Genomic DNA, 22,380 nt, shown 5'->3' on the forward strand with positions numbered 1-22,380 from the left:
AGCCTGCATTTCAAACTAATTGGAGAATGTGATTTATGACTGTTAATTGGAGGAGGGAACTGTGCTTTGATACTATGTGCTCAGGGAAGGGGAATCCAGTTTTTGGCTTCGACTGTGTTAGTGCCAATGTTATGCTACTCAAATAAAGATTCTTTAAGGTAAACAATGCATCGAAGTTCTTTGAAGAGTTTCATTTTGATGTATGCCGATTGGTGTACATTCAAAGTAACAATAAAGTTTTTATTATTATTATGTCGGAACCATGACACTGGCAGTTTGACGTCCCTGGTCAATGTTATCCTGTTAGTCACGGTCAACTCCAGGTTTAAAAACTGCCTGTGCAAAATGCTTTTGATAGCTCCTCTTTTCCCCCACATGGACCTTGATAGTCTTATCTAACAGATTCCCAATGTGCTAGATATCTACTATATTTTTCCACTGTGCCCTAGCTTCTAAAATACTGTATAACAAAGGTTTTCTTAGAAATACAAACTGTGCCTAGATTTAACCAACTGGTTCTGGTCAGTGGAATGATATAGAATGTTCAGACAGTTGCTTATGGATGCAGCTGAAGTTGCTGGTCCAGAGGTTTGCCCTGCAGCACTTTGTATAAGAAAATGATCTATAACTTACTGAGTATAATTGATTTTAGGCATGCCCTTGTCATAAGTAGATAGACTGAATCCTTCCAATTCCACATTCAAATTGTTTTTAAAGCAATGTCTTAATGTTCTTGCTTTTGTATATTAGCATCAATTTAATAAAATTATATTAACACAATATAGTAACACATTTTCTTCCTTTGTATTTCATGAAAGTGTCAAGAAAGATATACAGCATCTGATGTAAGATTCTGTATTCTTAATTGACTTACGTTACTTAAAACTGTGACACAATCGAAGCCACCTCATTTCAAGCACATAAGATACTTGTCAGTGATATTAACAAGTTCGAAAATAAAACCAAAAATGTCATTAGTTTGCAACTGTATAAGCACACTGAAGAGATACTAAAGTAACTAATTGCTCAAAAGAACCATTCATTCTCTGGAATGCAAAACAGAGAAATAACATTTTTATTACAAAGCTTTAAACCCCCTCCCACCAATTTATAAACTGTTTGCAAGGTTTGCTGAACTGTGCTTTTTACTATATTGATTAAAGAAATGAGGAATAGTTTCTAATAAAATACCTATTTGATGTAAAGATCATTTTATAACGTCAAAATGAAGAGGAATGGTAACATCAGCATATTTCATACTGAAGACATTGGTTCCTGGGAAGTTGCATTAAACTTTATATAAACTTTTAGAATCATTCTGCTGAGAATAGAGGAAGAGAAAAATTGTCTTTGAAATTCCAATACCACCAGCAGCCAAAAAAAATGTTTTACCATTTATATAAGATAATAGGTGGCATGCTTCTAACAATGGGAACTCAAACCTTTCTATTCCTCAGCTTGATCCCAAATTACAATGAATCTAATCAGTAATTTAATAATCTAATCATTTCCATGTATTGCAAATTGACAAGACAGGAACTCTGAAGGTGGGAGAAAGATTTCCAGTAAAATACTATTTGCATCCTGCTGACATCAGCAGGAATTTAGATATAGTGAATCCCACACCCCCTTTTTGACTCACATAGCATTATTAACTATCCTTAAAAAGCACAGAGGCTTCTGCAAAAGTGATAATATAATTTAATCCATTTTAATAGAGGAAGAACAAGACCTTGAATGAATGCTTTTGTGTAGGCCAGCTGCATAAATATGCATTTATTAGGAAAAATATGTAGATTATCTTTTCCTTCCACGTAAGTACATGGATCATGCTGGCTCGGAATTTTAGTCGCAAAATATCCGAAGGGCATCAGATTAGAAAATATACATTTTATGAACAGATGTGCAATTCTGAAATTGCTAAGACTATTATCACACATGCTTAAGCACTGTGTGCAAAGTGCAGCATGAGTTTGAATAGTAACAGTTTTAATGTATACTATTAAGTGATTCAAACAAGGACTTTTTTCCCTTTGAAAAACTTATTTTAAATAAATACTCTTATTTTTAACCCAAAGTTTTAGATGGGGGGGATAAAACAGGGTAGAAAAAAAGGCAGAACAGCCCATATAACAGTGATGGCGAACCTTTTAGAGACCGAATGCCCAAACTGCAACCCAAAACCCACTTATGCATCGTCGGGTGCCGGGTGGGTGTAGCCCATTGGGTGGGCGTGGCTGCGGTGGTAATGGCAGACTGGGTGGGACTAAAAAGTTCAATCAATTCCAACTTTGCAAAATCTTTTTTTTTCCTGCAAGAAGTTGAAATTGATTGATTGAACCTTTTTTTTTTTTTTTTGCACATGGCGGCGGAGGCCTAAAGCGACAAGGTTTTATAAAACCCAGCTGAAGGCCTAGGAGTGGGGTGACGGTGTGCGTACCCACAGAGAGGGCTGAGTGCCGCCTCTGGCACCCGTGCCATAGGTTCGCCACCACTGCCATATAAGATTAAATAATAAACAAGAGTACAAAAAAGCAGGTTAAAATAAAGCTTTGCAAAATATTCGTGAGATAACTATTGTTCTTAGAAAAAATGATTTTCACTCCTTTTTATATTATCTTTTATTTTATTTATTTTTGCTAACAACATAAAGCAGTTCTAATCTGCAGCCAAAGAAGTGCTTTTTGAAGAACCAGAGGCCACATAATCAAAACCGTATGCATAGTATCATATTAACTGTGAAAATAAGATTCTGAAAATTATTCAAAAAATAGTTGGATGTGGAAATGTTCAGAACAAAACTCTCTTCCATTTATTTGACTTAGAAGAAATCCACAGCGGTTGGTCTCTTCTTAGCTGGAATTATAAGAGACATCTTTATTTGAGGAGTTTCCATCAAAGAGCCAGAGGAGGACTTTAGGACCCCATGGGGTGGTTTTTGCTTAGGATTGAAAGCTACCCGGGAGCCTCCCTCTGGACTGACTAAGATACTTTTGTCTGTCTTCTTAAATTCTGTAAAGCAAAAGATTAGAAAGAAAAACATTACATGTCTTGTGTCACCTTGTTACTAGGAATATAAACTACTTATGTGTAAGTGAAGGGAGACACACTGAATCCTTCTAATAGATGCTTTTTTTATTAGCAAAAGACCTTCAGAATGCAAATTAATGTTTATTTTTAAACTATTCTTCACATGCTACTTGAAAATAGATGGGATCTCAGCAGACCAAAATATGCTTTTAAGCTTCTAGCAAAATATACGCATTACTGCCATTTTAACAAAACCAATGCTTATGCAATAAGTTTCTGACCAGCAAAAACTCTTTTAACATTCAGTTTATCACACAAATGATGTAATAACACAGGCCTTTCAAGCAAGAAAGAAAATGTCTTACCAGCAGTCATATTTTTATTTAATCCAAAGGTAACCTTTTTGGAGCTGGAAGATTGTAGCTTGCTTAACTAAAAGAGAAATATAGTTGTTTTCCTGGGCCAAATCTGTATTGGCTTAAAGTATTTTTCAACATCTTTATTAGAATATTGAACCAAATCACAATAGTTACAAAGCATCAGCCAACATACACTATCATCCAATTTGCCAATGTCCTGCAAGTGGCCAGATGGCCTACAGAACAGTTTGCAAAAGCCATTCTAAAAGCAGTATGTTTGTAGAATTGCATATTTAGTTTCAGAATTGAGACTAAACAAGCAGTCTTTAGAGAACAAGGACTCTTATGCAGTGATTCATCACAATCCTATCTTGAAAAATGCCATTGTTTAAAAAGAACTCAAACTATTATTCTAAACATTCTCAAGATATAAACTATAGAAAGGTTATCATACCGGCATGGCAGTAATGCTTCTTTTAGATTTTCTAAAGAAGGCTGGCTTTGGTAAGGCTGTCTTTTTAAACTTCACAAAATCATTCTCCACTTTTGCCTTTGTTTTCTTTATGGGAAGAGCAATACCACCAGTTTCCTGCAAGGAGAAAAAGAGCAGAAAGCATGCATAACGTAGTCAATAAATAGCACATAAGGTTTATGTTCACCTATTAAGAATTCTTTCATGCCTCCACTCCTCCATTTTATTTTTGTACAGCCACATTAAATACCAAGTTGGGAGACAGATTTATAAATCCAGCAATAGCTACATGAATGCCTTTCCATGGAAACCAGTCTTAAGAAATAACATGCATAGTCTGCTTCAGGGAAGTTAAAGAATACAAGATAAATATTTTGGAAAGAGCAAAACTATGTTCTTTTTCCAAATAAAACAATTTTATTTAGGATTTGGAAATAAAATGATTTACATTTAAGGGCATGCAAAATTGGTTCAATTTAAAATGTGACCTTTCCTTATTTCTCCAATCATTCACAAGCAAACCTTGCTTAATAGATGAAAGGCATAAATGTAGCCCTGATGAAGAAGTTATCTAAAATCAAATGTTTGGTCTTCCTTTAGACCTTTGTACACACCAGATGAAGACTGCAGGAGATATGTTGGGCAGAATCATGTGCTCTATAGGCTTTGCCTGTTTGTTTTCTTTTAGCTCTCATGTGGTTCAGAAGCATGCCTTTCAGTTAGCCAACTGATTAGCCTAAGGATGTAGAATTTTAAATTAAAATGTGAAATTACAGCATTAAATTGATGCTGTTTTATCTCTAACCAACTGGACTAGAGTAAGAATGCTCTTTTTTCCATTTCAGAAAATGGATAAGAAATTTAGAAAATGATTTAGTTTGTTAAATTCAACAGTGTATATCCACCTACTTCGTTCTTCCTCTTCTTGTTTTCAAGTTCATTTCTTTCTGTGGAATTTGGGTCTTTCTTGACTTTTCTTTGTATTTTCAAGCTAATTGCTTTCTGTTTGGAGCATGTAATCCTCCCCAAATTCCCGAACATTTTTTCTCTCTGCAACTTGACTTTCTGGAGCACAATAGGCACTGACTCTACAAGGCATTTTTTCTCTGGCAGATTAACACTCTCTTCAGAAAAAAGCTTTCCAGTGATTCCTGGCTTTGATTTCTTCTGCCTCTTTGTAATTTTACCAGTGTGGCCTCCTGTAGTACAATAACTAGGGTCCTCTTCAGAGTCATAATTCTGTCCATTCTGACACACAATTTTTATAGGAACTTTCGTTAGGCTCCCATTTTTGTGGGGGGAAGGCTTCTTTATGCCATTGACTAAACATGTCAGTGACTTCAAGGAAGAATCATCACCAAGTCCTTCAATGGGAATCACCGAAGCAACTTCATTGTTGTCTGTATTTGAAGACTTCTGCTGTTTACTGATATCTGAGGATTTGTTGGCTGGATCTGGTGTTTTGGACTCAACTCTGACTGGTCTATTCTCATTATTTCTAGAGGACACGAAAGTACCAGCTGTCTGACTGGGTTTTCTCTTTCTCTTCTTCTTTTTTTGTAGCCCTGCGTTGGCCTCTTCTTCCTCACTATCATTCTTTTGGGTTTGATTGTTGTCTGTCAAGAAAAATTTAAGTGATATTAAGTTGAATAGCATCTCTCGTGACAAGTTGATAAGAGAAGTCTACTTTTAAATGAAGAGAAAAATATGTCTGATTATAAAAACCATGTTTAATCCTGCCATTAATTCTCATTTAAGCATTTTCAGATAGTTTAATCATTTGGGGAAAAAATTGATTTGAACCCAGCATGGCAAATGTTATGCCTTTAATACGTAGTATTTTGTGTTAGTAAGGATCTTGGCAGCTGTGGATGATTATGATCATTATAATGAATTACTTTCACATCCAAACTCTTTATACTTATGGAAAAGCTCTGGGCCTATCCACAGAGCTCTGTGGCTTTCAGTCAATACTTACAATCCATTAGCAAAAGCCATTTCTGCCAATTTCTGTGGGCACTCTATTACAACAGTTATATTTAACATGCAGTACTATTATTGACAATAGAGGTATTACTGCCTGCTTGTTACTAAGTCATACTGAGTTCAATAGGGTTTCCTTCAATGAAAATAATTATACTAGCAGCCTAAATTAGCAGATTATATGAAATTGTCTATTTTATGCATAACGTTGAACCATAATATAATTCATTTTTGGTTTAGTGTAGTTGGCAGACCCACTCATCATGCCTTAGTGCTATGGCCGGTTCAACAGACCTCTGGCTGGTTCAACAAACAGTGATTAAAAACAAATGCTTAGTGTGATCAGGAAACAAACAGATGTCTTTTTTTTCTACCTTTTTTCCCCAACTGAGCTTTATCTAAGGGTTTGCCAGATTTTCTTTTCAATTTTCTCCTGCTGAAGCTATCATCATCTTCATCTGTAGAAACATCTTCAGGGAATCCATCTTGAGGGAAACTCCCTAAAAAGGACATTCGAAGAAAGAACTGCCATAAGCCAAATATTCTTGAAAAGATTCTTCATACACATGAACATCAAGCTATTTTCCAAGGCGCCTGAAGGCAGGACAAGAAGCAACGGGTGGAAACTAACCAAAGAGAGAAGCAACCTAGAACTAAGGAGAAACTTCCTGACCATTAGAACAATTAACCAGTGGAACAACCTGCCTCCAGAAGCGGTGAATGCGCCAACACCGGAAGTTTTTAAGAAGAGACTGGACAGCCATTTGTCTGAAATGGTATAGGGTTTCCTGCCTGAGCAGGGGGTTGGACTAGATGACCTCCAAGGTCCCTTCCAACTTTATCATCATCATCATTATTATTATTTTTAACTCGTGCGTGTATTTTATCATGAATATTTTACTAGCAGATAAAGCATTTATTTGAATAAGATGGGAAGGAACAAAACTGAAATCAGTGATAGGTAACCAGGGCCCCATTGCAAAGAGCCTTACATCAGTTAAGAGCGCTGAGAAAGTTTACAGTGCTTGTAAAATTTAAGCAACCATATGTTTATCAACATTAACATTTTAGAAGGCATTGATAATAGACATGAAATTTGAAAAATAAAGACAAAATAAGTCATCTAAATCAGTGGTTCTCAACCTGTGGGTCGGGACCCCATTTGGGGTCGAATGACCATTTCACGGGGGTCACCAAACTATGCTGTCTGCCATTTTTTTCCCTTTTCCCTAGCTGTCCTACTCCCTCTTATTGGTGGCCACACCCACTTGGGGGACACCACAACATGGGGAACTGTATTATGGGGTCACGGCATTAGAAAGGTTGAGAATCACTGATCTAAATAATCAGAATGTTAATATTCTGCAGTCAGTGCTATATAAATATCTCTGTACCCAAACAATATAATGAACTACTTGTTTTTTATAACACAATAAAACAACAGAGCACTAGCAATTTTCCATCTTAACAGAAGCCTGATAGGAAGGAAGAGTAGAGGGCAAAGGAGCTGGCCTCACATATTTTTGCACTGATTCCACTAACTGTAGTGACTATGTGGCTTTCCACAGAGGGGAGAAAAAGTTCTCAAATTCCAGCTGTAAATAGAGCTGTAATCTGAAGTCCAGATCAGGTACCAACACAGTGCCAGAACTTAAAAGAAGCTAGAAAAAGTGAGACTTGGTTTGTGCATGTCTGGGAGACCATCAGGCACTCCTAGGGCTATAGAGTTGTCTAAGAATTCCAAAATTATGTCAGAAGAATGAAATGGCAAATACTTCCACATTGTTCCCATGATCACTACATGGACATGACCACAAAGCCATCAGGATTAGAAAATAAATCAAGAAAGTTTACTTTCACTTTTGCCTTAAGCTTTGATGTGGAAAATCATGATTATTCCTTCAAAGGGCAACAAATCCAACCCTAGTGTATATTTTCTACCCCCAAAGGCTTGAACAAAATAATGCAGTTTTACCTTCTGCAAGATCTTGAAATCTGGAAAAAGAAGTGAAAAGAAATTATATTGTTTTAGTCATTTGCAAACCTTCCATAACAGAAAGTACTGTATTTATTGCTGTTGAAAAGTAAGTTAAAAAAAAGAGTGAACTGAAAGGTTAAGAGAAAAAAAGGATGCCCAGGGAAATCATAAGAATGTCAAGAAACATACTTTTTAACCAATTTGTAGAGGCGCTTTCTGTTAAAAGCAGGTGTGTTTTTTCTGCTGCTTAACTCAAAGATTGTGTTGGCAATTGCTGCATAATCAAACTGTCAAAGAAAGAAAGCAACGTAAATCAGCCTTTTAATAATCATTTCGTTCAAAAATGCTAAAATGTTAATATCGTAACACCATTCTTTTCTCTTTTTATTTACCATCCAAAATATGTACTTTTTCTCACTAGTCTAAATTCACTCAAATTCCTTCTCGGTCCCTTCATCACAGCTTGAATCCTTAACAATTAAAAAAAAAATCACAATAAGATTGTGCAATTCAGGAAGATGTGGACCGTCATTGTTTATGAGCAAATACATGCTATATTGCTCAAATGGCATGTTCCTCAGAACTTGAAGTATATACAACTTATAAATGCCAAAAAAACCCCTCATATTGCATTGGTAAAAAAACTGATAGCCAGCTTGATTTAATTTCCAGGTGTTGAAAATAAAGTAGCCAATGCAATTTATTAGTTTTAAATCAGAGGTTTTCAAACCCTGCATCAGTCTTCCCCAACCTAGTCCCACGATTGCCATAATTCTAGTAATTAGAGATCTAAAACTAGTATTGTTCGCTAAAAGTGGAGACTACCTGAAGAACTGGTCCAATATCAGCATCTATATCTTCTGAAATATTACCATGTGCCTCTGAATTTGGAGACAGTTGATTTGACAAGCCCCTGCCTATATTATAAAGAAAAAAACAAAAATAAAAACGAGGTGTCAAGAGATTGAATGGATAGTTCCTATTCACTTTAGTCCCACTCACTCTTTGCTTTGTGCTGCTCATCATGGGAAAAATATTTCCTGCCTTCATTTAGCCAATGAAGCTGAAAATCTCCAAGAAAATAAGATCCTGTTACTTGTCACTTTATGACAAAATCTGTTAGAGCAGTGGTTCTCAACCTGTGGGTCAAGACCCTATTTCACGGGGGTCGCCAAACAACGCAGTCTGCCATTTTCCCCCCTTTTCCTTAGCTGTGCTACTCCCGTTTATTCTATTGGCTTTTGAAAGCCAATAGACTCTCTTGAATAGAGTCTAATTTTATTGGCTTTCAAAAGCCAATAGGAATTGTCCAGGCTGTCTCTGCCCTGCTGAGCCCGCCAAAAGTCCCATTCTGCAAACGGTGCTGCAAGTTGTCTGCAGCGAAGGCGAGCTGTCTGGAAGTTTCCACCCCTCCCCGCTGAGCAACTACTAAAAATGTAAGTAAAAGATGGCCAGGGGTGGGAGGTGGGAGGCCAGCAGGCACAAGGAGGGTTGCTGGCGCGTGTGTAGCCCGGCGGGTGCCTTACCTCCCTTGGGCTGGGCCAGCTGGTGGCCCAGTCGGTGGTTGCCCTGCGCCGTCGCTGCCCCTTGCCAGCTACGCCTTGGCTGGCGCAGGGAGCGGCACCACGCATGCGCGGCGCTCCCGGGCAGCAAAAGTCCTCGACTTACGACCGGTTGGGGGTTGCAGCATTAAAAAGGTTGAGAACCACTGTGTTAGAGGACCTTAGAGATCATTTGAGTATGTAATATGAGGAAATAAGGAGAAGTCCTGATATATGAGAAAACCTCTCCTTTATGACCGAATACAGCTTATAGTGTTTTCAGCAGAGATAGTATATCTGAAATCAGTGTTAGGACCTGGAGGAAGTAAAAGAGAATACAGCCTTTTATAAATATTGGGTAGAGGCTTGTTAGAAGGCAAACTAAACTTTAAATTCTGCTTAAAAAATAAACAGGTGTCAAGAAGTATCTCTCTAGAACAATGGATTCTTTTAATTTCCATTTCCTTCTGAATGAACTGGAGCCTTTTAGATTCACAGAACTTTCTGTACAGTGCTAACAGAAAGTTCTGTGCAGAAAACACTAGAATAATTTTTCTAGATGTTTCCAAAGCAAGCGTTAGGGACACCAGATCCTCACCTCTGACCATTTCTATATCTTCTTTGTCACTCCATTTTTCGTGTTCTGAGGAACTGTCAACATCATTGCCAGTTTCTAGTTCTTTCATTAAATCTTCGATGGCAAATGGGGACTGATCCACAATGGTTTCAAAGATGCCACAGATTATGGCTTGCAGCATAAGATGACTGAACAGTAAAAAGATTGGGGGGGGAATATAATTAGAGAATGTGGTTAGTAGATCCTCTTTGTAGCCTAACGCTTAGCTTAAACAAGTTCTGAGTCATTCGGAAAATAAGAAAGGAAAAACTGACAATCACATGATTATAGTTCTCTAATCTTCCGAGGTGTGCAGGAGGATCAAGAACAATCATGTCTATAATTGCTACATAGAAATGGATGTTGTTGCTATAGTTACACATACTTTCATTTTGAGATATGTTTAAAGAAAAACCTGTATTTCTCTCATAGTGAGCATGCTGGTATCCCTTCACAATAGCTTTTTCTTTGTTCTGCACTCCCATTCAGATTTTTATTTACTGTTTTTAAAAACGCAAGTTAATATAAATATAGTCAAGATTTGAACATACTCCTTGGTCCTTGCAAGGATTTTGCAGAATGGTTCAATAAACTTAATGTTCTGGTCTGCTGTGAGCTGTAAACATAAAATACAAAACATTAATTCAACATAATCTTTATCAGTCAATTCTAAAATCATTATCCAAAATCCAAAAGATACCCAAAAGTGAAATAACTTATTCCAGAAGAAAAAAGAAATAATGAGAAAAGTAGAGCTTATTTGGAATGATTACATAATCAACTGAAATACTTTCAGAATTTTCAGCAATTCTTAATCTGTAAATTGTTATTTCAGCATTTACTGGTATTGATATCAGTACAGCAATGACTTTGTACTACTTCTAATATAAATATCTGAAACCAGAAAAAAATAGAAAAGACATTACTATTATCCTCACTCCTTGCATAACTGCAGTTTATTATTTATATATAGTAGGGCAGCCTGAAAGGGCAAAGCACTACCATAAAGGGAAAATATTTATTGGCATAAGATGTTCTAAAATAAAGATGAATTGGTTAAATACAATATATATATATTAATTTCGCAGTTTGCAATTGTACTTTACTTAATATGATTTTGCTAAGCTTGCTTGTTTCAGATATATTTAAAACATAAAGTCTGGAACAGTAAGAAATAGGGAACTGTAAGTAGTTGATGGATGTGGGTTCCAATGTACACAGGTATATGTGGAAAGGTATGTTCAGCAGAAGGTCAGCAGGAAGTCAGTAGAAAGTCAGCAAACCATCTGACTATAGTCTTTGAACGAGAAAGGGTATAAAGAATTGGGTCTGGACCTGATTGATTTGCCATTGGCCTATAGCTATCCTTTGAGGTGCTATGTCAGTGGAACTCATTGCAATGGGTTATTAATGTAAGTGATGCTGTGTTTTATGTCTGCTATGTTCCAAATTATTAGCAAAATAAACCTCTGAATCTTAAAGTAAGAATTATTGTTTTGTGTTGCTGTCTCTCATCTTTTTCATTGGGTTTTTCCACGACAGAAGTAAAGTGTAATAATCTTCCCCTAACGATGCTTTTCAGATGCCTAAATGTCATGTAACTTGCTACTGACCTCTTTAGCTCCAACTTTAGCCAGTTCTTCCAGATAGATATCAATGAAATGCAATTTAATACCAATGGGAGCATGGCTGTCTGGATGCATAACTTCCATCATTAACACATTCAGAAATCGTTCAATTAAACTGGAAAGAAATGTAAAAAAAATGTTAGTGGCATAGACTATTCAGTTGCATTTTATCATATAATCTTTTGTCAGGTCCAAAAAGTGCTCACCTAAATACATTTGGCAAAGCATGGACCAGATGGTTTCATCTCCATGTAATATAGGAACAAGAAAAGCCCGAAACTGAAACGGGGCCCAATCTCGTCCCAGTATACGCTTTTTAAAAATAGTTAGCTGAGAAGACCTGATTTTAATACTTCATTTTAAAAGGCAATCCTACATCTTGTATCACGATTTCATTGAGCAGGATACATATCATAATTAAAATTAAAGAGCTACTGTATTTTATAAAAATATGTAGTTATACACTTTAATGGCAAAATTAACGCAACTTCCCAGTTTGGTTTCAATTTTGTGTCTTTTTTGATATAGAATAATGGGAGGAGTTATATACAGTTGTCCATGATTTACGACCACAATTAGCCCAAAATTATGATAGTTAAGTCATTGTGGTTGCTAAGCCAGATATCCATATGCCCACTCACTCAACAACTGTAATCTCAGCTCTCCCCATTGTGGTCATTAAGTGGAGTACAGGGCACCTCAGGGTGGGGGAGGCCCTGGGACACCTGGCGCAGGCCTGCATTCTATTTCAAGACCAGGCTCCCACAATAGCACTTCACCAATTCACATGTGGCCTGTGTTCCCAGGCCTCCCTCACCCCAAGGTGCCCTTTGCAAAGCTTTTCACCTGCTAGATCCCATAGAACCTGGGTTTGCTTCCCACCTGGCTGAGTCCTCACAGGCCTCAGGCCCGTTTCTGGTCCTATTGGGTTCACACTGACCTCAGGGCTGCTTCCCACGCTTCTGGGTCCCATAGTTTTGGGCCTCCTCGCTGCCCCATCATGCTTTCCTCCACTTACCTCTTTGAAGATCACCTTTTCAAAAGAATGCCCAGTTGATGTGATGTGCAGCCTTCCTGCAGAGGCTGCCTTGCACCATTCTGGAAGTGGGCGCCAATGTGGAAAATTGCACTCTTCTGAGAGATTCCACAAATGGTACCCACTTCCAGGATGGCAGCATTTCCCCAGTTCACATGTGGTCCCTGGAAACAGTTACATTGGTTGGGCTGTCGTTTGGAAAGGCAATCATTGGAAGAGGTAAGTGTAGCAAGACATAACAAGGCAAGGAGAAGGACCAAGGCGGTGAGATCCAATGGTGCAGAAAGCAGGCCCAAGGCCTGTGGGGACTCAGCTAGGTGAGAAGCAGCCCCAAGGGACCTGGAAGTGCAGGATGATGGGAAAGATAACTAGTGGAGACAACTGCAGTGTCCCTGTGATCAGTTGTAAGAGCAGGAAGATTGCCAAGCTGTCAAATTTTCATCATGTGACTGTGAGGGAGTTGTAGTGGCCACCACTTTGGGTATAGGTTTTTATGTCCCTTTATTCAGCACCACTGCAATTTTGAATGGTCACTGAATGAATGATCATAAATTGAGGACTACCTGTAGATCATATGAGATTAAATCAATGAGCAGATGATTGATGTTCATAGAAGAGTCAGTTAAAAGAAATGTCATGTAGAGATCATTTTTAACAGATGAAATGTTCTGTTTGGTAATTAAGCAGGTAAATATTGATCTCACAGAAATCAATGCATATATCTATCATGATAAACCAGTCTGATTTACAAAATTAGGTGCACCATAAAACATGATTTCCAAACGCAATGGTGAGATACATATAATGATAAAAATCAAAAGCACACAAGACTGGCACAATATACAAACAACAGACATGGCCTACCTTTCATTCCACTCATTTCTTTTCAGAACTTCAAAGGACTGCCTCAGCATCATGCGAATCAACTAGGTTAGAAAAAAAAAAGATGCACACATTTTTTCCAATCATGTTATTAAATTTATAGGACAGCACTTAATGTATTGAAAGAACTTGGAATAACATAGGGATGTTCTTTACACATTTTAGGCTAAATTTTACTCCTCACGGAGGAACTGTTTGTTAACGTTATGAATTTAAGATCCAATGCTATGTTGGCTGAATGCACAGTGAATTTCTGTGCATCCACTGTTTCTGAGAGGAATAAAGGTCTTGGTTGTGGTCCATAAGTGAGAAAGAGGAGTGAGAAAGACAAGCCCAATGTTTAAATTCCAATCATCTTATTCATTCACTGAATGCTGGACAGCATTTTTACAATGGGAAAGGAGGTACAGGTAGTTCTCACTTAACGACCACAACTGAGCCCAGAATTTTGGTCATAAGTTATTACAATCATTATGTGAGTCATCACGTCACCTGACTTGACTTTACAACTGTTTTTATGACAGCCATAAGATCAGCCACCAAGGTTGTTAAGTGAACCAAGCAGTCATTAAGCTACCACACGGTTGTTAAAAAATTCCATTCCTTCAAATGAGCATTTTTGCCAACTGTTAAACTGACTAATGATATGGAAGTTGAGGTATAGCATAGGGCTCTAGATTGCATGTTCCATTTTATAACACTTCAACAGTTTCAATTTCCTAAATACCCTGAAAATCTATCTATGAAACTGACCAGGCCAATTTTCTCAAATCTGGTACCTTCCAGATACATTCCTATTATCTCTGAAAAGCACAGCTGCAGAACAGTCATATGAACATTATGGATCAAATTAAGCATTTGTTTAGGAAACAACAATAGAATTCCCATTACCATGACTTTGGTAAATAACTTGTTATTTACAAAGCAATAGGTCTCAGTCTTAGGTAAGGAGTACATGGAGTTTGCAAGTGCCAAGAGTACACATTAGGGAGCGCAGACAGGCTAACAAAAGCCATAGACAGGTACTAGGGAACAAGAGTTGAGCTGGCAGAAGATGTATGCATGCCACAGAGCAAGGGAGGTGCTACTGAGTATGAAGTCCTTGAATTCTCATATTCCATAGTGGGGTCCTTGGGATAAAAAGTGGCAGGACCAACTTATGATCTTCGCTGCCAGCTTCCCCAATGATTTTTTTTTTGTTTTTTGTGGGAAGCTGTAGGTAAGATCAAAAAAGGCAGTGGTGACTGTAGCTTGCTGCAATGTCATAATCTCAAGTCGAGTGCCTGAGCACCCAGAATGCAATTATGTGACCTTGGAGACACTGCAACAGCCATAATGGTGTGGACGATTGTAAGTCCCCCTCATTCAGTACCATTGTAATAACGGTCACTGAATCAGGTATCATAACTCCAGGTCTACCTGTAATGGTTCAAATAATTCGTTTCTCTCGCTATACCTGAACAAGCATTTAAGAACTAGGAATCCTATTTGAAGGATTATATAGAGATTATATGCTCGCTTACATATTTTCTTTCTTAGTTTTGACTAAAATATTAATAATTTAATTGTATAACAGGGCATGAATATTTATTTTTCTATTTTTATATCACAGAAATCTACCAAAGATTCATAATTGTTTATACTACATTAACATTATGAATGCATTAACATTCATAATATAAATATTTGGAATCCCAACAGTAAATAAATTAATAAAACCTAAACACTAAATAATAAAATACTAAAAACCCAACAGCCATACTTACATTACTCTTATATGTGATGTACATTAATTATTCAAAAAAATAAAAGGAACTGAAATGAAATCTGGATTAAAATTAACAACATGTCCTAATTATGATTTAGAAGTTCTTTTAAAATGAATTTGTACTTTTGCTTAGGAAGGTTATTTTATAAGAATATAAACATATGGCAATAGCACATTTAAATGAGAAAATGCATTTTAAAAAGATGTTAATTTGTTTTACTACCAATCCCATTTCTGAAAGTGAATCTTTTGTTGTAGAATAATATATCCCTGGATATTTTCCATGCTTTTTCCCAAGAAACTTTTAAAAAGGGAAGAAGAATTTAACTTTACCATGTAAAATTTATCTAGCCGCAATCGGTCTAATCCATTCCATTCACGATTCACAGTTTGCCAGAAAGTCTGAATGAACAAGTGTCCTGTTTTGAGATAATAGATATAATGTTTAAATTTCAGTCATCTTTCATAAGTGATGGAAAAACTAATCTTTAAAAGTCTGAGCAGCAGACACACCAAAGGAAGTTTTCTGTTTTCAGAAAGAGAAGGGGATCTTTTTTTTTTTACCTTAAACACTGAATTGTCTTAGGGCTGATCCACCTGACCTGAAATTTTGGCATAGTGCCAAAGCTGAGAATGGGCAAACCTGTTTTTTTGTATTCTCTTTTCTTGCCACCCGTTCTCAGAGAACATTACACCAAAGGCATGTCCAGATTACTATTCCACCTCCACAGCAGTTAACCAACCCCCATGAGTTGTAAAGTACGGAGAGGGACACAACAGAATCCGCCTACCTATATTTCTCAGCAGTTTGTGTTCAGAGATGCAGTAAGATAAAGTTATGACAAGTAGCAATTAATAGCTTTGTTTAAAAATATCTAAGCCCTTTTTTAAAACAGCAAAATTTGGCATTTGTTGTTGCTACCTCTTTCTAGACCATAACACTATATAGAATCTAAATTCTGTTGCTATTTAATCCTTCATACTAATATTAATATGCTAGCCTGCAGTAAATACTAGCTTGCTATACTATACTGTGCTCCAGAATGTTATGTGCTAGAAATATAATTGCTGCTGTTGCTGTTTAAGGATTCTGATAAATTTCCAGGAAATAAACTTCTGGATCCAAAACCTGATTCTTCCTTGCATTGTTTCTCTCTGCAATGTAAAGCCTTGGATATGAGCTCCTGAACATAAAAGAAATAAAAATAAAGAGACTTACGAGTATCCATATTCTCGATTAAATGGATTAGCTGTGATATATTATTTGACAACTCCTCCTGGAAAGTTAGAATTGTGTTTAGTAATAATGTCACAAAAGTAGATTTCTACCAGTATAATATTCAGAAAATAACCTTCTCAGAAAACTGAGCTTGCTGTCAGATCGTCCCTAAATATAGAAAACTGATGATGGGTAAAATAAAAGCATTAATACAATTTGAGCTTGATTAAATAGTTAAATACGACAACCTGACACTGAAGATAGAACATGCAGACATTTTCACGAGACTCTTAATTTATACTTCTGTGGATAAGCCTTGAGAGAATGTTTATATTTCAGATTTTAGTATTCAGAACATTAATATATCAGAATGATTAATTACTTTAAAAACTGGTAATAAGCTAGGACAGAATCAATAAATAATTTATTATACAAATAGTCAGAAAATAATCTTTAAAAACAAAAACAGATGTAATGGCTTAAATATATGAACCATATTTTTAATGGTTCCACTGCAGAGGGCCTTCCCAAATTGGCATTAGCTATGCTAACTGGGATGATAAGAACTGCTGTCTAAACAAAACTGAAAAACAATAGGCTTGGAAAGGTTGACATAAGTTTATCATGTCTCAAGAAGAATATCATCTCAGGTATGAATTCAATGTTTTGACATAAAAAATATGTCTATTTCAGCCAGTGGAAGTGAAATAAAAATGCTGGGACAATAATCAAAATACCTGTTTATTGATCCCATCAATATTATTGTTGCCTAGAATTCCAAGGAGTAGGTGGCATAGAATGCAAGTAAATTATTATGAATATCAATGAATACATACTTCCCTCACATCTATAAATGACTAACAGATGAGCATATATTACGCAGTATCCTAATACTGAATTTAATATGGCTGCATTAAGATAACTGTAAAAATTTATACAAAAAGGCTTTACAGATATTCCTCAACATTGTTTAATGATGGCTTAAGTTAACAACAGTCCCCAAAGTCAATTACAATGTAAATTTGAATTTACGACCATCACCCTGTCCTTGTGGTCATGTGATCATAATTCAGGTGCTCGATAACCAGCTCACATTTACAACCAGGTGCAGTGTCCCATGGTCATGTCATCACAATGTTTGACAAGTTTTTGCTGGTTTTCAATAAAAAGTGGCATAAACACCATTAATTAAGCTGGATTTGCACTTACAACTGCATGACTTGACTTATGAATGGCTGAAAAATCATTACAATGGCTGAAAAATCCAGTAGTCACAGGATGTTTCAACTTATGACTGCAGCAATTTATGGTCCCAATTGTGGTAGTAAGTTGAGGACTACCTCTATAAAGCAACTAAGATTCATTGACTTCTTTTTTCTCCTGGTTTCCCATAATAATAAAAAAAAGTACAATACAGCACAGCTTTAAAAGTAAATTTCATGATCATGTATTTTTTAAAAAACCTCAGAAATTCTAAATGGGAATAACCAAGAGTACTTTCCAGTTATACCTGGAAAAATATCAGAACAAATAAAGCAGGCTATTTGTATCTATTCTGACTGCTCATATGTCCCTGGGACACTAACAGAAATAAATACATGCCAGTTACTAAGTATCTAAATTTTGATCACATGACCAGGGAAATGTGCAATGGTTGTAAGTGTGAAAAACAGTCATAAGTCACTTTTTTGGTGCCGTTGTAACTTTGAACAGTCACTAAACAAATAGTTGTAAGTTGAGAACTACCTGTTCATTTAGTAAGGAAAAAATATAAGGCATATGCTGAATTGAGGACGAGTTATGAGCCATTAGTGTAAAGCAATCTCTAGAAATAGTGACACAATTCTGGAATGTATCAGAAGAAATACTATAACAAAGATGTAATGAAGTCCTTATCCCCCTCTACTTTTACACTGGAGACACTACATCTGAGTACCGTATTTTCCGGTGTATAAGATGAGCCCCGACTTTTCCAGTTAAAATATAGAGTTTGGGCTATACTCGCCGTATAAGACTACGTACTAATCTGGCCAAGAAATAAAAATGACCCTGACATGGATACAAATAGCTTAACTAATTCAATAAAAATACATAAGTAATCCAAAATTCAAGCAACAAAGACTGTTTCTAGGAAAACTACAAAGGTGATTGGAATTACTTTTAAAATAGTCAAAAGAGTCTCAACTTAAGCCAAGATTTACTGATGAAAAAGTTGCCAGGTTTAAACCATGCACCACAAGCTTCTTTTGGAAGAGAACAAAGTCAAAAAAACAGAAAGCCCTTTAAAACAAGCCTTCAGACCAGAAAGGATTTTATCACTATGCTTAAAAAATAAAAATCCATTAGTAATACTATATCACTGCTGCTTGCAAAGGGCTTCCCCTTATGCTGAACCAGGCACCTGATGAACTCTGGCAAGACCAATCAACTGTGTGTAAACATCTTGAAGGCTTTGGGATGTTGAAAGGGGTGATTTAAAAACCACACCAAGCCTCTGTATCAAGGGCCAGTTTTCCCACCATGAGGCAAACGCTTACCACCTACCTAGAAGAAGCCCACCAGTAGCAATTTCCAAAATGCCCAGTGTGCCGGCTACGCATTCTGCCAGGAGCCTAAAGATCGGAGTTCAAGAAAACCCACATGATAGATGAGTTCTCCCGTGTGGATATTCCAGCTTGCAAATCATCCACGCCGTTCAACCCAAGACCGATGGGCCGTGCCCCCTCTCAACTTCTGAAGGCAACAACATCCTCCTCTGCCACCCAGAACCCAAGCTCTTTCCAAGGGAGACCAAAGTCTGCTTAACCAGCTGCAGGAGCAGAGCACACACAGTGTCCTGAGCTGTCCCTCCAGCCTACTTCGCCGGCTTGCCCTTTGCCAACCAGGCGTTCCAGGTCCTACAGGTGATACCTCCCGGTAACAAGGGGGGACCTTAATTTCTCCACATGCCACAACCTGCGGGCAGTCGGCTACGAGGAGCAGAGCGCGAACAGCGCTGAATGGAGAGAAGCGAGCGGGGAGTGGAGCGCACGAAGGGGATGTGACCAGGGCAGTGGGCGGAGGGTCGATTCTGGAGGTGGGGGAGGCGCTCAGAAGTGAGGGAGGGGGCCGTGGCAAGACGAGCCCGAAACAGAAGTCTGGAGAGCGCAGCAGGGGGCGAGGGGAGAGGCCGGAACAAAGAGAGCAGCGGCTGGGAAGCCGAGAAGCGGGGAAGATGTGGGGATTTCTACGATGCAACGCAAAAAAACAAAACAAAACACATTGGCATGCCTTTGCCCTTCTGACCCTAGGAGAAGTCAGCTTGCAAACTTGTGTGCGGTCGGTTTCTCAGTTTGGGAGATTGCGTGCGCATCCAGCTATTCTATGTCTTGCCGTCCCCACTTTGGAGCAAATTGTGGCCTGTTGTCAAGCAGCAATACCTGCGACAGAACACGCACCACGCAGTACAAAAACGATACTTTTTGCCCGCTTTATTGGATAAGAGGGGGAAGCCATTCTCTGGCAGGATGTTTGCAGAGTGCATGCTTGTTGCACATGCCTTGTTTCTTGCACGATTGGTTGCTGCATTTTGCTGCACAGAACTCTTGTTCCGCAAAGGCTTGCATGGAGAAGCAGTGGCTGCTTCCTTTGCAGCCAGCCAGACTAAAAAACCTGGGAGTCCCACCATTTTTCTGCAAGCAACGGAAAAAATCCTTCTCACCTGGAACCTACAAATTCGGGACACGTTTAGCACAATGGGAAATAGTAAGAAATTGACGCACAAAAGTAATTTGGGGCTGATGTTGCTTTGCGATCCTTGACACTTAGAGAGATAAATAAGCAAGGATTTTTGATTCATTTGTTTAACAAAATGAACTACAAACTTGAGCTCCACTGAAATAATTAGAGAGTACCCGTATTTTCCGAAGTATAAGACGACTGGGCGTATAAGACGACCCCCGACTTTTGAGATGATTTTCATGGTTTAGAACAGTGGTTCTCAACCTTTCTAATGCCGCGACCCCATAATACAGTTCCCCATGTTGTGGTGACCCCCAACCACTTATACATCACCGGGTGCCAGGGGCGTGGCCAAAGGGGGAAAAATGGCAGACAGCCTTGTTTGGCGACCCCCGTGAAATGGTCATTCGACCCCAAATGGGGTCCCGACCCACAGGTTGAGAACCACTGGTTTAGAAAGTCGTCTTATACGCCAGAAAATACGGTACTATGCATGATTCTAAGCATTGTATTTCTAGAAGGACTTTGGCAGGTTACAACAGGTTCAGATGAGGGCAACAAAAGTGATACAGGGTCTTGATGACATGCCCTGTGAGGACAGACTGAAGGAACTTGGGATGTTTAGCCTGGAGAAAACTACGACAAGCAAAAGGATAAATTTTCTATTCCACAGAAACTAGGATTGGTAATGGATATAAGCTATAGCTCTTTTGTCTAAGTATAAGAGTAATTTTCCTATTAGTAAGATCTGTACTAGATGTATAATGGAGTAATCAATCTATGGAACCGAGGATTTTCCATCTCTTAAGGCTTTCAAAAAGCTGGATAGTCATATCTCATGGGATATTTAACTTTAATGTAATTAGCTTTCTTATACATCAAAGGGGGTTGGACTAGATCAGAAGTTCTTAATTTTTTTGGCCTCTGAGAGTCTGGTGAAATCTATGGATATCAATTATGCTCAAATGCAATGATCAAATATTAAAAATATGTAACATCACAGTATATATGAAAATAAAGTTATATTTCCCCCCCCCTATAAATTCAGGCATTGTGAAATCTATCTCAACCCTCAAAGGGTTGTGGATCTGCTAATTAAGAAACCCTGTACTAAATGATCCCGTGATCCTTTCAACTCCATATAACATACCTGCAAGAGAGGTTTATCTTGCATCCACATACAGTAAAATAATCCTTTCCATATTTTTAACAATTCTTCTTGACTGAAGCAACCTATAGCACAAAAGGAAATCATTATTTTAAAAAGTAAATCGAAACTTGCACTGCTTATGTGATGGAGCCAAGAATTATGCATAATTAAGTGCAATCATACAAATGTCCATTTCCCAAAAATACAGTTCCGAGAACTATGTATAATTGTGCAATCATACAAATGTCAATTTTTCATATTAGCCGTTAAATGTAGCAAGCATGTAACTTGTTATTCATATAAACATCATCTTAATGCATCTTTTGCTCCTATCGCTTTGGAGATGGTCCTTCCCGTGTTTATCAATAACGTGTATTTTCGTCTTCACCGCTGGCCTGACACGATATTTTGTCCCACGTGCTTCTCCAACCTTACCTTCTAGACTCTGGGTCCTGAGCGTAATGTAGCCACGTAACTTTTTCAGCGCCCGATCCCGAATCCGTTTCTCGTTCGAGGCCAACCTCTGAGCAAATTGGATCTCAGGAGGTTGCCCAGCAGAGACGAGAGCAGCAGGAGCCATAATCCCCCAACAACCACGTCCTTCTTTCCGAACAGGAGGCGCAGCTACATTGGCCTGAATCCAGACGCTCTCTGGCGCCCGTGAATGACGTCACGGACAAAGTGTGTCGCACACATTTAAGATAACATTAATAGTAGCCAAGCGGCTAGATTCTAGAAGATATGAGGAAGTTGTTAAAATAAACCTTATGTAACTGGCAAATCAAGAGAAGCTAAGAAATGCCCCGGAATCTGACTTGCAAAGGCAGTGTCGTTTTTAGACACTGGTAGTGACTCTAAGCACGCAGGCATTTACGCCTTGTGTTTCGCGCCAATATTTACTTCTGTTAACAAGCTTCTGTTTGTATAACCAAGCTGACAGCGTAGCTTACCGTGGAGATGAAAAGTACGAAATGTTCCATTACTGTCTTTACTTGAAA

The 22,380-nt window shown here is 37.9% G+C and overlaps 1 protein-coding gene across 2 annotated transcripts; it reads right to left on the reverse strand.

Moving 5' to 3' along the window:
* Positions 1 to 2,606: 2,606 nt before the first annotated feature.
* Positions 2,607 to 22,047, reverse strand: RRP1B (ribosomal RNA processing 1B). 2 transcript variants are annotated; one of them, XM_039368497.1, is made up of 16 exons: positions 21,818 to 22,046; positions 21,383 to 21,465; positions 16,513 to 16,570; positions 15,627 to 15,712; positions 13,508 to 13,569; positions 11,593 to 11,722; positions 10,531 to 10,595; positions 9,962 to 10,128; positions 8,648 to 8,739; positions 8,012 to 8,109; positions 7,820 to 7,839; positions 6,219 to 6,344; positions 4,771 to 5,477; positions 3,844 to 3,978; positions 3,396 to 3,462; positions 2,607 to 3,012 (listed from the first exon to the last, which is right to left on the reverse strand). In XM_039368497.1, exons 1-16 carry the CDS (start codon positions 21,960 to 21,962, stop codon positions 2,822 to 2,824), a joined length of 2,232 nt encoding a protein of 743 aa, XP_039224431.1. In that variant the 5' UTR covers positions 21,963 to 22,046; the 3' UTR covers positions 2,607 to 2,821. The 2 variants fall into 2 exon arrangements, with proteins under 2 accessions (XP_039224431.1, XP_039224442.1); XM_039368508.1 differs by lacking the exon at positions 3,396 to 3,462 and having other exon boundaries at positions 2,838 to 3,012; positions 21,818 to 22,047.
* Between the last annotated feature and the right edge of the window lie 333 nt (positions 22,048 to 22,380).

The sequence above is a fragment of the Crotalus tigris genome, unplaced genomic scaffold, assembly GCF_016545835.1.
Source record: "Crotalus tigris isolate CLP2741 ecotype Arizona unplaced genomic scaffold, ASM1654583v1 scf7180000017601.7605149639:7615979, whole genome shotgun sequence".
In the NCBI taxonomy this organism is placed as follows: Eukaryota; Metazoa; Chordata; class Lepidosauria; order Squamata; family Viperidae; genus Crotalus; species Crotalus tigris.

Bases quoted from the DNA above. Each gene is read 5' to 3' on its own strand.
- RRP1B (XM_039368497.1), bottom strand. From the start codon at position 21,962: ATGGCTCCTGCTGCTCTCGTCTCTGCTGGGCAACCTCCTGAGATCCAA. The intron at 5,478-6,218 runs GTAGAAAAAAAA...TTTTCTTGACAG, and splicing joins AGCTCAGTTGGGGAAAAAAG to ACAACAATCAAACCCAAAAG. The intron at 3,013-3,395 runs GTAAGACATTTT...TTTGCTTTACAG, and splicing joins AAATAAAAATATGACTGCTG to AATTTAAGAAGACAGACAAA.